Here is an 11,656-nt window from a genome sequence, read left to right as displayed (position 1 = left end):
CTGAAGCGGTGGTGCACTGTAGGACTGCTGATCAGAATACTACATCTGAGGACCACGGCTACCTGAAGCACCGTGAGAAACCTGAAGTGCTAACTGGAAAGGCCTAGGGGGATGGCCTCTACCATATGAATCTCTACCTCCAGACGAGGTACCACTGAATTTGCCCGAATGACAAGACCTCTTATTCGACCCATGACCACCTCCCTGTGACAGAACCATCTCCACTCTCCTGGCCACGTTGGCCACCTCCTGGAAAGATATCTCACTCCCAGTATCCCTAGCTATCTGAAGACGAATTGGCTGAATAAGATCGTCAATAAACCTCCTCACCTCTCTCTTTCTGTAGGAAGTATGACAAGAGCATGGCGAGCTAAGTCGATGAACATGGTCTCATACTGGGTAACAGTCATGGGACCCTGCTGAAGGCGCTCAAACTACCTCCGATATGCCTCTCTCTGAGTAAAGGGGGAAAAACTTCTCCAGAAATAGCTGTGTGAACTGCTCCCAAGTCAAAAATGGCGATCCGGCTGGTCTAGCCAAACAGAAATCCCTCCACCAGGTCTTGACGGATCCAGACAAGCAAAATGTAGCAAAATCAACCTCATTGGTCTCAACAATACCTATGTTCCTGAGAACCTCATAGCAGCTATCTAGATAATCCTGGGGATCCTCAGTAGATGCACCGCTGAAAGTAGAAGTGAATAGCTTGGTGAACCTATATAGCCTCCACAAAGCATCGGCAGACATAGCTGCTCCATCACCGGTCTGAGCTACCACACTCGGCTGTACTGATCCAGCTGGCTGAACCGCTGGAGTCTAAATCTAGGGAGCTACCTGCTCCGGAGTGCGAGTAGTAGGAGTTTGAGCCCCTCCTCCAGCCTGAGAGACGGCTAGTGCTACAGGAAGCAAGCCTGCTCGGGTGACACTCTCCATGAGGCCCACTAATCGGACCAGAGCATCCTGAAGAACTGGGGTAACAATAAACCCCTCAGGGACCTGAGCTGGGCCTACCAGAACTGCTGGGGCCGGAACCTCCTCATCAAAATCAACCTGAGGCTCCATCACAAGTGCTGCTACTCGGGGCTGAGCTTTGCCCCTACCTCGACCTCTAGCACGGCCTTGGCCTCGCCCTCTGCCCCTCGTGGAAGCTGCTGCTGGGGGCTCGGGCTGCTGAGCAGTGAATGAGTAAGCGCGTGTTCTCGCCATCTGTGAAAGAACAGAGTAGAAATTCAATTAGACTTGAGAAACAAACCGCACGACAAGAAGGAATGAATGTGAAGTTTTCCTAACCCTGTAGCCTCTGGGGATAAATACAGATGTCTCTGTACCAATCCCTCAGACTCTACTGAGCTTGTATGTGAATTGTGAGACCTATGCAACCTGGCTCTAATACCAACTTGTCACGACCCGGATTTTCCACCCTCGGGAGTCGTGATGGCGCCTACTCATAGAAGCTAAGAAAGCCACGAAATTTAGAAAATTCTTTACTTCTTTGTTTTAATCCCTTTAACAACATGCTTTAATAGGTGATGAACATTTAAATAATAGCGGAATATGAGATTAAGCGGAAGACTTAAACAAAATAAACCAAAATAATTCAGAAATCAACATATGCCTCTACCCAGAAACTGATGTCACAACTTTCACGGACTATCTATGATTTCTACATACAAACATTTGAAAGAAGGAACACTGTCTGTCTCGGATACAATGATAACATAACAAAATAACTGATAGAAGAGACGCCGGGCCTGCGAACGCCTGTAGGACTACCTCGGGATCTTAGTGGACTGAAGGCTGGCTCCCAAGCTACTGCTGCTGACCCAGTGCTGCTCCGGTATCTGCACATACGTGCAGAGTGTAGCATCAGCACAACCGACCCCATGTGATGGTAAGTGCCTGGACTAACCCCGGCGAGGTAGTGACGAGGCTATGACCAGACTCCAGATAAATCTGTGCAATTATATATATATATATATATAAATATGTATACACAACAGAAAAGAAATAAAGAAATAAACAAATAAAGATAGGAGGGGGAAACATGCTTCGGGGAATAACAGGTAAAACAGAACATCAAGGGAAGTATGAAGGAATCAAAATCAACCACTAACAAGAATGAGGAAAAACAAAGGGAGATTTCATTTTCTTTTCACATCTTGTTGCAGGCGTGCAACCCGATCCCGATTCCTGTATCTCGTGGTAGGCGTACCACCGGCTCCCATTTCATTATATCTTATGGTAGGCGTACCACCCGCTCCCATTTCATCATATCTTGTGGTAGGCGTACCACCCACTCCCATTTCATCATATCTTGTGATAGGCGTACCACCCGCTCTCATTTACAAACCAACAATAATCACAGGGAATCCCGGCAAGGGAACAAGAGCAATATAACAACTTTCCGGCAAGGGAACAATGATATTTCAACATCCCGGCAAGGGAACAATACTATCCAAACAAACATCCCGGCAAGGAAACAATTATAACGAACAAACATCTCGGCAAGGGAACAATGGTGATAATAACATATGAAGCGCAATAAACCACAACAGAGTCATAAGAATTATAATACAAGACTCACGGGCATGCTTGACACCAATGTATAGATACCCGTCACCATGCCTATACGTCGTACTCCACAATTAGCATGTAGCAAATAAGACACAACTCCTAATCCCTCAAGCTAAGGTTAGACCAAACACTTACCTCGATGCCTCGAACACAACTCAAGTTTCAATTATATCTTTACCCCTTGATTCCGCCGCCAATTTGCTCGTATCTAGCCACAAGTTACTTAATTACATCAATAAATGCTAAATGAATCAATTTGAATGCACGAAAAATAAGTTTTCCAAAGTTTTAACCCAAAACGTCAAAATTGCCTCTAGGCCCACGTGGTCAAAATCCGAGGTTCGAACCAAAACCCGATTACCCATTCCCTCACGAGCTCAAATATGTAATTTGTTTTGAAATCGGACCTCAAATCGCGGTCTAAATCCCTAATTTTTTAAAAACTTAGGTTCTACCCAAAACATCCAATCCTCTCCCCCCCCCCCCCCCCATGAAAATCAATGTTTTGAAGTTGAAATCATGTTAAAAAATGTTAATGATTGAAGAAACCTAGTTAAAAACGACTTACAATTGATTTGGAGAAGAAAGGTTGTTTGAAAAATCGCCTCTTATGTTTTTGGGTTTTGAAAAATGCACAATGAATGAAAATCCTGTTTATTTATACCCCTCTCAGATCCTCTGTGCGGACCGCTCAAAATAGACTGCGGCCGCACAGGCCTTCCTGAGGGTACTACGGTCCAGTGCCCTGTGCGAACCGCACAAAGTCGACTGCGGCTGCACAGCAATGCCCTGTGCGGACCGCACAAAGTCGACCGCGGTCGGACAGCCTCCACCGCGCACCGCACAAGGTCTACCGCGGACCGCACTGGTGGGTTCAGAGACCTGCAACTTTTGGTTTTAAGCTTAAAAAATCCCGAAACTCGTCCGAGCCCTCGGAACGCCAAACCAAGTGTGCATACTAACTCAAAAACATCATATGGACCTACTCGTGCGATCACATCATCAAATTAACATGTAGAATCATGAATTAAACCTTAAAACTCAATATTTTCATCAAGAACTCTCAAAGATCATAACTCCACAACCAGAAGTCCAATTCACGTCAAATAAACTCCGTTTTCACCAAATTTCAAAGAAACGTCTTAAATCATATATAAGACCTGTACCGGGCGTCGGAACCAAAATACGGGCCTGATACCATCATGTTCTAAGCAAATTTCATTTCAGTTTTTCTTAAACAATTTCAGAAAATAATTTCATTTAAAAATTCATTTCTCGGGATTGGGACCTCGGAATTCGATTCCGGGCATACGCCCAAGTCCCGTATTTTCCTACGGACCCTCTGGGACCGTTAAATCACGTGTTCGGGTACGTTTATCCAAAACGTTGACCAAAGTCAAATTTATTCATTTTACACTCAAAACTTATCATTTTTCACAGATTTTCACATTTAAGCTTTACGGCTATGTGCCCAGATTGCGCACGCAAATCGAGGTGGTGCTAAGGGAGGTTTTAAGGCCTCGAAACATAGAATTTCATCGCAACACAAGTGATGACCTCACAGAAATAGATCGATAATCACCCCTAGAATTGCAGTTTGACCCTTATGAATAAAGTAATGAATAATTACTTATATTTCAATAATAATCAGATACCATTACAAATAAAGGCTAAGTCTTTATATAGGAGTATACAATTATAACGATTTTCATACTTAATTCGGGCTTGTTAATGGTATTAATTGCCTTAATTATCCGTTACCATATACAATTGTAACGGAAGCATTCATGACTGAAGATTTCTCGCAATCGCGATTAATGTCGATTTTCGTTCCTTATGCAGATATGTGCATCTTCCTACTTTAATGGTCTTTATACATTCCGTTTCTATTTCTTCTTTTCCAATTGTTAGAGTCGGTTCTTTATCCAGAGGGGTTGCTCTGATGGTAAGCAACCCCCACTTCCAACCAAGAGGGTCTATTTGGAAACAACCTCTTTATTTATGGTAGGGGTAAGGTCTGCGTACACACTATCCTCCTCAGACCCCACTAGTGAAATTATACTGGATTGTTATTGTTGTTGTATTGTTGAGGAAATTGAATGCCAAAAACTTTAAATTCACACAAACCCAAGAGGAAACAAAGTCTCAATTTACTAATAAGACTTTCTTCACACACTTGTCGATATCCTCATGGTCTCTATACTTTTTCTTGATTTATTTAGTGAGTGGTTTAATTCAAGATTAAGATGTTTAGTAACTTTAATTTGATTAATGTCAATGAAGTAGAGTCAAGGTTGTCAAAGCAAAGGTGAGAAAATTTTAGATAGCGTTAGGTTTTTTTCCTTCTTCCCCATAGTTGGATGGTGAAGAAAGAAGGTTTTCAAATCACCTAATCCTACCCATTTGTTAGATTTTTTTCAAGTTTCTTATGTCATGTAAACTCTTTTTTTTTCTTTTAAAAAAAGTAAATAATTAAATTAAGTAGCCCCTATGATTGTGATGGATATTGTGTAGGTTGCCTTCATCAATGGTCATGGAATATGCAGTTGGTTATAACCATCCAGAAATTATAGTGGCCATAAGTGGAAACATCAAGAAAGAGATGTTTTGCTCGTATGTTACTAATTAATTGTGCTTCCAATCATCTAATTAATGTAATCATTAGGCCATCAATATCTTCTGTTGAGAAGTCAGCAAAGAAGTTATGCATTAAATCCTAAATGTGGTACGTACACTAAATAGAGCAATTCCGTGCAAACCACCTTTTTAATATTTTTTTCCCATAGTTTGAGGGCTTTTTATGGAAGAAAAATTTAAGGTTATATGTTGAAAGTGTCATAATCTTTTACATAATTGGTGTGTGTATATGTATACATACTTAATTTTTTTATCAAGTTACCAATTAATGGCTTTATATCATAGAAATGTACCTGTAAAAAATAAAGATGTACTGTACAATTACACCATATATAAGTGATATAATTGAGTAAATCCTTTTACATCATGAGTATATAAAATATAAACTCACGAATAAAAACCAAAAAGATTTTGAAGGACGCAACAACTAAATATTACTTACTAATTACTTACGTGGAAGAATATCGATCGACAGGATGCAGTCATTATAGGCATAATTATTAAACATTTAAAAATAGATAATTTTCTTGCTTTCATGTTACAAGAAAAATTTAACCGTTCTCTATTTCTATAATTTTCATAATTTACTTCTAGTGGTGCTTCTTAGTTGTGTAATACCACGAGTAATCATTTCTTAGGTCAGGCCTAGTCTTAATTAGAAAATAAACCCATATTTTGTCACACCTAATAGAATATTTATAAGTTTAAAAAAGAGTTCTGTAAAGTGAATTTTTTTTACTTCTTTCTAATAAATATAGAGAAGAAGGATTTGCAACTGCTATAATTTCTACTAAGAAAATTGCACTTGAAATGGATATCGAACCCGAATTTTATAAGAAACGTGTGATATATAGGAAGTAACAATTTGATGCGAATGTTGATAATGAAATTCCAAAATCTTTCGAAGAGTCCTTTAGAGTTGATTACTTTTATACATAATAGACAAGACTATTTTTTCACGTCAAAATAAATTTGAACAATTCGAAGCATATGAAAATATTTTTGGTTTTCTATTTGGCAGTAAAAACTAAGATCACTACATGTTGGAAATTTGAAAAAATATTGCTTTAATCTTGAATGTTCCTTAAAGCATAATAATCAATTTGATATTGATGGTTTATATTTATTTTCTGAATTAAAAATATTAAGGAAAATATTACAATTAGAAGATAATAGTTTAATTGATACACTTAATCAAATAAAAATAATTAATTCTTTTCCAAATGCCTAAATTGCTTATGGAATAATATTCATAACTCAAGTTACCGTTGCTTCAGCGGAAAAAAGTTTTCAAACTTAAAATTGATAAAATCTTATCTAAGAACAACACTGTCACAAGAAAGGTTAGGTGGATGCCCTATATTGTCAATTGAGAAATACTAAGAAAATTAAATAATTATGTATCTAAAAAAAGCTAAAAAAAAAAATAGACATCAAATCAATTTAAAAAAAATTAAAAAATTAAGGCCCCTCGCAAAGTTTGGCTTTAGGCCACAAAATTCATCGGGCCGCCTCTGCGTTCACTAAATGTATCTAAAGAAACTTTTGTGAAAGAAAAAGGGCATATATCACTTTTTAGTCCGTGACCGGAACAGTTTAGATTAAGTAGTCTCAAAAGTGTAATAAATTTGTATATTTTTGGTATATAACATACAAAAATGCATATATAAAAAAAAATTCAATTTTTCAGTTATTATTTTAAAAGCGACTATAAGCTAAGTGTTATTTTTCCAGAGCTGCTTCCCTTGTTGTGCCGGGAGCTGATCTTGGCGAGAATACCTGAGGATAAGTTGCTAAAATAAACAGAATGGGAGGATCTCTGTTCAAATAATTCGAAGAGAAATGGTTGGCAACATGTAGGGAAATTTTTCCCCTCTTCAAAACAAGAAGAATAGCTAGTGAAAATATTAACCATTTTTTTGGGATATGGGAAGTGTTTGTTATATATCTGTATGAAATAAAAAGAGAAATCAGAGCTCAATTACGTCCACCACCTGTCATATTCTGTAGGGATAATGTGCTCCATGCAAATTGATTAAGCGTTGGTTTTCCTTTTGGAGTTTTACCCTCTATCATTTCCTTTTCATTTTTCTTTGTTTTTGCTATTTTTTTTTTTTTTTTTTTTTTTTTGCCTTAGCTTGAATTTTAACGTAGTTTCTATCAATACCATCAACAAAGGTTATTCGTTTCAACTATTCTTGGATTTAACCAAAGCATATTGATGGATAGTCATATACTCATATATGCCACCTCGCTGCAACTTCTACCCAATCAAAAAAAAAGGTTGAATGAAGCAAATAAAGAGAAAAATCCATACCTAAACCTTTCTCTAAGCCTAAGACAATCCAAGATTTAGAAAAATATTATACGGGAAAAAAGTAAAATATGAAAAAAGGAATATTTACATTATAACAAAGTATACAACAACACGGATTTAAAAAAAAATAAAAAAAGAACTGTAAACTGATAACCTCTATTTCCAGGTACACATTCCCCTCCCCCTCCCCCCCCCCAACAATTCCAGGTATACATTAGCAATGTCAACGTGTGTACACATGTCGGAGCCCCTCTCAACAATCAATCATATTACAACATAGTAACAACTACGTCTCAATCCCAAACAAGTTGAAATTGGCTATATAAATTCTCACTATCCATATATATCGCTCAAAAATCAATAATACTAATACACAAAACTTCAACTTAGTTCCAATCCCGACAACTATATCAAGAAATCTCATGCATGAAATGTTCCTCGAAAAAAAGTTCAGGCCAATTATATGAAGAAGTAATTCCTTCAGCTGCATTGGTGGAAGTACTGCTGGAATCTCCTTGATTATTATTGCTAATAGAAATTTCAGTCAAAGGTGGCAAACGACTTGAAGAAGCTGGAGAAGGAAGATTAATATTATTCAATGGGGAACTTGTTGAATCATTTCCTTGATCATAATTAAAATTGTGGCCATTAATATCACTTGTGTTAATAGTATTATTCAAATGTGTTTGGAAATTGAAAGGGACTTGTTGTGTGTCTGGAAAAGTTAAAGAAATATCTTGATTTTGGAGCAGTTGAGAGTCAGAGTTTTCATTGGAGAAAATTGTTTGATTTTCAACATGGGATAAGTTTAAAGAAGGCGTAGTACTTTCCTTAACAGAATTTGACAAATTAAATGTCCCAAAATCTCCAAGATTATATTGAGTGTTCGAGCTTGTGGATATTGGGTAATTATTGGAAGCTGATGAAGATTGGAATAGAAATTGCAAGTATTGAAGCTTAGCTAATTGGGCAGCTTCTGCTTGTAATCTTATAGCATGATCTTCTAGTGGATGATGCTGAAGTAAGTTTGCCAAAGCTATTATATTAGGTAAGCTTGCAAATAAATCAGTTCTTGGCCTGTGAGTCATTGGATCATATCCCATTTGAATCAGTTTCTTCTTTAAATGTGTGTTCCAGAAATTCTTGATCTCATTATCTGTTCTTCCTGGTAGGTGTGTCGCGATCGCAGACCATCTACAACAATAATATCACAAAATCATTAATGAATTTTTACAAACAAGGAAAAAGATGGAACATCTAATAAAGATCGATCGAATTGTAGTAAATTCAGTAAGGGGTTCAATATATAAAGAAGTAAACATAAGAAGAAATCAAGGGAACTCAACATCTACCGCATATACATAAAAAATATTTTTGACCAACAATATATAGTGTAATTTTTCAGTAAAAAGGGATTCAGATGAACCTCCTTCCCCAACCCTGACTCCGCCCATGGGGGTAATTAGAACAACAAAACTATGCTTGAATCCTTAACAAGTTGGAATCTATTATGTGAATTTTTAGTACTGTTCATGTTGCTCCATGCATGTAAGCTTATCCGGTCAATATTATATGAAATACGGTTAAATATAAAAATAAAAAAACTAGAAGTTCTCTATATATTCTACTGACATGACTAAGGACGTAAAAAATGACAACAAAATCCCGCATGGAAAGCGAAAGTAGAGGTCATGATGAAGTAGTGAAATAATTATTACTTGTTTCCTAAGATGGAATGGAGATGAAGAATTGTTTGTTCTTCTTCTTCAGAGAATTTCCCTCTCTTGATATCAGGCCTCAAATAATTAGTCCATCTCAACCTGCAGCTCTTGCCACATCTATTAAGGCCTGTAGAATATGAAAACAACAAATGTTATCGTCGAAAATGATATTTGATATAAGAAAAGAAGAGAAAATTTAGAAGATGTGAAATGGAGTGTTAATTTTTTTTTTTTGGGGGGAATAATAACTAACCTGCAAGCTTAGGAAGAGCTCTCCAACTGCCATGGCCATGTTTGTCAATATAATCAATAAGTTTCTGATCTTCTTCAGGAGTCCATGGTCCTTTTTTAAGGCCATTTTCATCACAACAAGGAGACCTTCCCATTCTTGTCGAAGATTTTTTCTTTATAAGTTGTTGTTTCGTACTTCTTCTTGATGCTACCGAAGCTATGTTTGTAGTATTTATACAATTCTAAGTCTAGCTAGTTTCTTGTCCTTCATACATTTAACAACATTTGATTTGACTGTTATTTTCTTTTGTTAATTAATTGTATTCTTTAACTAATGCGGACTATAATAAGTAGACAAGGTACAATCTCTAAATTATTTATTTTTAGCATTATTAATCTAAGTTAGATATTTACTTGGTCAAAATTCTAGACAAGGTTTAGAGGAAACTGCCGACAGTAGATTGTTCTTTGTATTATCTAGTCCGTAGATTATGCTCCATGCATACCTAAATGGTACTGTAGATTTCTTGTTTTTCATTTCTTCACACGACTTTAATTTATATATGACGTTAATGCATCTTTAAAGGAAATTTTCTAAATAAAGAATAGTTTTAAGAATTGAACTATATATACATGTCCCAGCTCTTTCTCAAATGAAAACTGAAGGAATAAGTTTTTAGAAGCTCGTTAACCTAAGCAAGTTCACTAATGAAGACTGAAACAATGTACATGGTTAGAGTATTTTTATATAATGTAACCCGAAAATTAATTGTTCATGCCTTATATGGATATTTTCACGTGTACCCTTTGTACGGATAATACACATTGGTAGAAGTAATTAATGTACCGTATAGGCCAAACCAGTTAGGTTGGCCAATTACCTCCATAGATACTAATACAAAACTCGAGATTTTAATGACTGTAGAAATAATTAAAATAATGGATTAAACAATGATCAGGTGATGTGAAAATGGGACTAGGCGATTTGCAAGTCAAAAAAGACGCAACCATGCAACGAACAGAACGAGCTTTCCCTGCGTCATTTGCTTGCATGGTTTGAATGAAATTACTTTAATTAGTCAAAATTATTTTTGTGTGCAGAGTACAGACACCATAGCTAATTTTCCTTAAAATCCTAGTCTATTCCGCCATTTTATTTTATCCCATTTAATTTATTTTTCAATTGAATTGAGTGTATGCACACTCTAATGCTTGACTTGTTGATGTAACAGAGCTTACTTGTATAATTCAGCTAACCTTTTGATTTACGAAACTTGAGAAAACGTCTTTAGCTTGGTTTGGTTTCGGTGTTTAGGTGATCATCATGGTAATAAGTCAACATTAGGCTTGTTCTTAATTAGTGCCCCCCTTTTGTCCTATATTAGAGCCTGTTTGGCCAAACTTCTGGGAGGTTAAAAGTGTATAGGTCCAAATTTGGACGACCAAGGCCACTGGCAAATACGACAAGGGACGAGACCCTTATGACACAGCGTCCTTTGGTCGTTAAAGAACGCGACGACTGACATCGGTTAGAAAACGCACGATATTTGTAGTAGTGTAGGTGCAACAGGAGGCAGTAGGAATATACTCTTGGATATTCTTTATGTTATACCTTTTAAGGTTCAAGAAGGGGTTGTTTCTTATAAATAGAGGGAGAAGATTCTGTAAAAGGGGGGATCCACATACCATTTTGACTTTTGGCTAAGACCATCCATTGCAATATCTTTTTACATTCAAAGTTATCATATTTACGCTTGATCATTCGATTTCGAGATATTAAGAAATGTTATTCATCTTGTTTATCCCTTGCATTTTTCAATCTAGAGTTTATTATACTTGGCTGAGATTTACCTTTTCATATTATTTAATTGAATTAATTGAATAAGTTTCAATATCTTTTGGTCAAACAATTTGGCGTCGTCTATGGGGATTTCTTTAGCTAAGATTTTAGTTTCATCTAGATCCTTGAAAAGGATAATCACCTCTTCCTAGCCTTGCAAAAACCGACAATGGCAGGAAAGGGAGACGTAAGATTAAAAGCAATAGTAGGAGTCACAAACAACCTTCTGGATTCCATCAACGAAGCCGGTAGGGAGGATAACAAAAACACGACACCGAGCGCTACACCTGAGGGAGACACCTCACCTCCCCCGCACGAAAGCGTGATTGTTTCACG

General features: G+C 36.9%; 1 protein-coding gene across 1 annotated transcript; it reads right to left on the bottom strand.

Annotated features, from left to right (window-relative positions):
* Positions 1-7,730: 7,730 nt before the first annotated feature.
* Positions 7,731-9,667, bottom strand: LOC104237862 (transcription factor MYB93). The gene is made up of 3 exons (XM_009792089.1): positions 9,503-9,667; positions 9,247-9,376; positions 7,731-8,722 (listed from the first exon to the last, which is right to left on the bottom strand). Exons 1-3 carry the CDS (start codon positions 9,633-9,635, stop codon positions 7,939-7,941), a joined length of 1,047 nt encoding a protein of 348 aa, XP_009790391.1. The 5' UTR covers positions 9,636-9,667; the 3' UTR covers positions 7,731-7,938.
* Between the last annotated feature and the right edge of the window lie 1,989 nt (positions 9,668-11,656).

The sequence above is a fragment of the Nicotiana sylvestris genome, chromosome 4 (genome assembly GCF_000393655.2).
Source record: "Nicotiana sylvestris chromosome 4, ASM39365v2, whole genome shotgun sequence".
In the NCBI taxonomy this organism is placed as follows: domain Eukaryota; kingdom Viridiplantae; phylum Streptophyta; class Magnoliopsida; order Solanales; family Solanaceae; genus Nicotiana; species Nicotiana sylvestris.
Note: the sequence above shows the minus strand (reverse complement) of the source record. Positions and strands in the feature narration are given on the sequence as shown.

Excerpts from the sequence above, each read along its gene's own strand:
- LOC104237862 (XM_009792089.1), bottom strand. The coding sequence starts at position 9,635 with ATGGGAAGGTCTCCTTGTTGTGATGAAAATGGCCTTAAAAAAGGACCA. Across the intron at positions 9,377-9,502 it reads AGCTCTTCCTAAGCTTGCAG|GCCTTAATAGATGTGGCAAG; the intron begins GTTAGTTATTAT and ends CATATTCTACAG. Across the intron at positions 8,723-9,246 it reads CATTCCATCTTAGGAAACAA|ATGGTCTGCGATCGCGACAC; the intron begins GTAATAATTATT and ends TTATTGTTGTAG.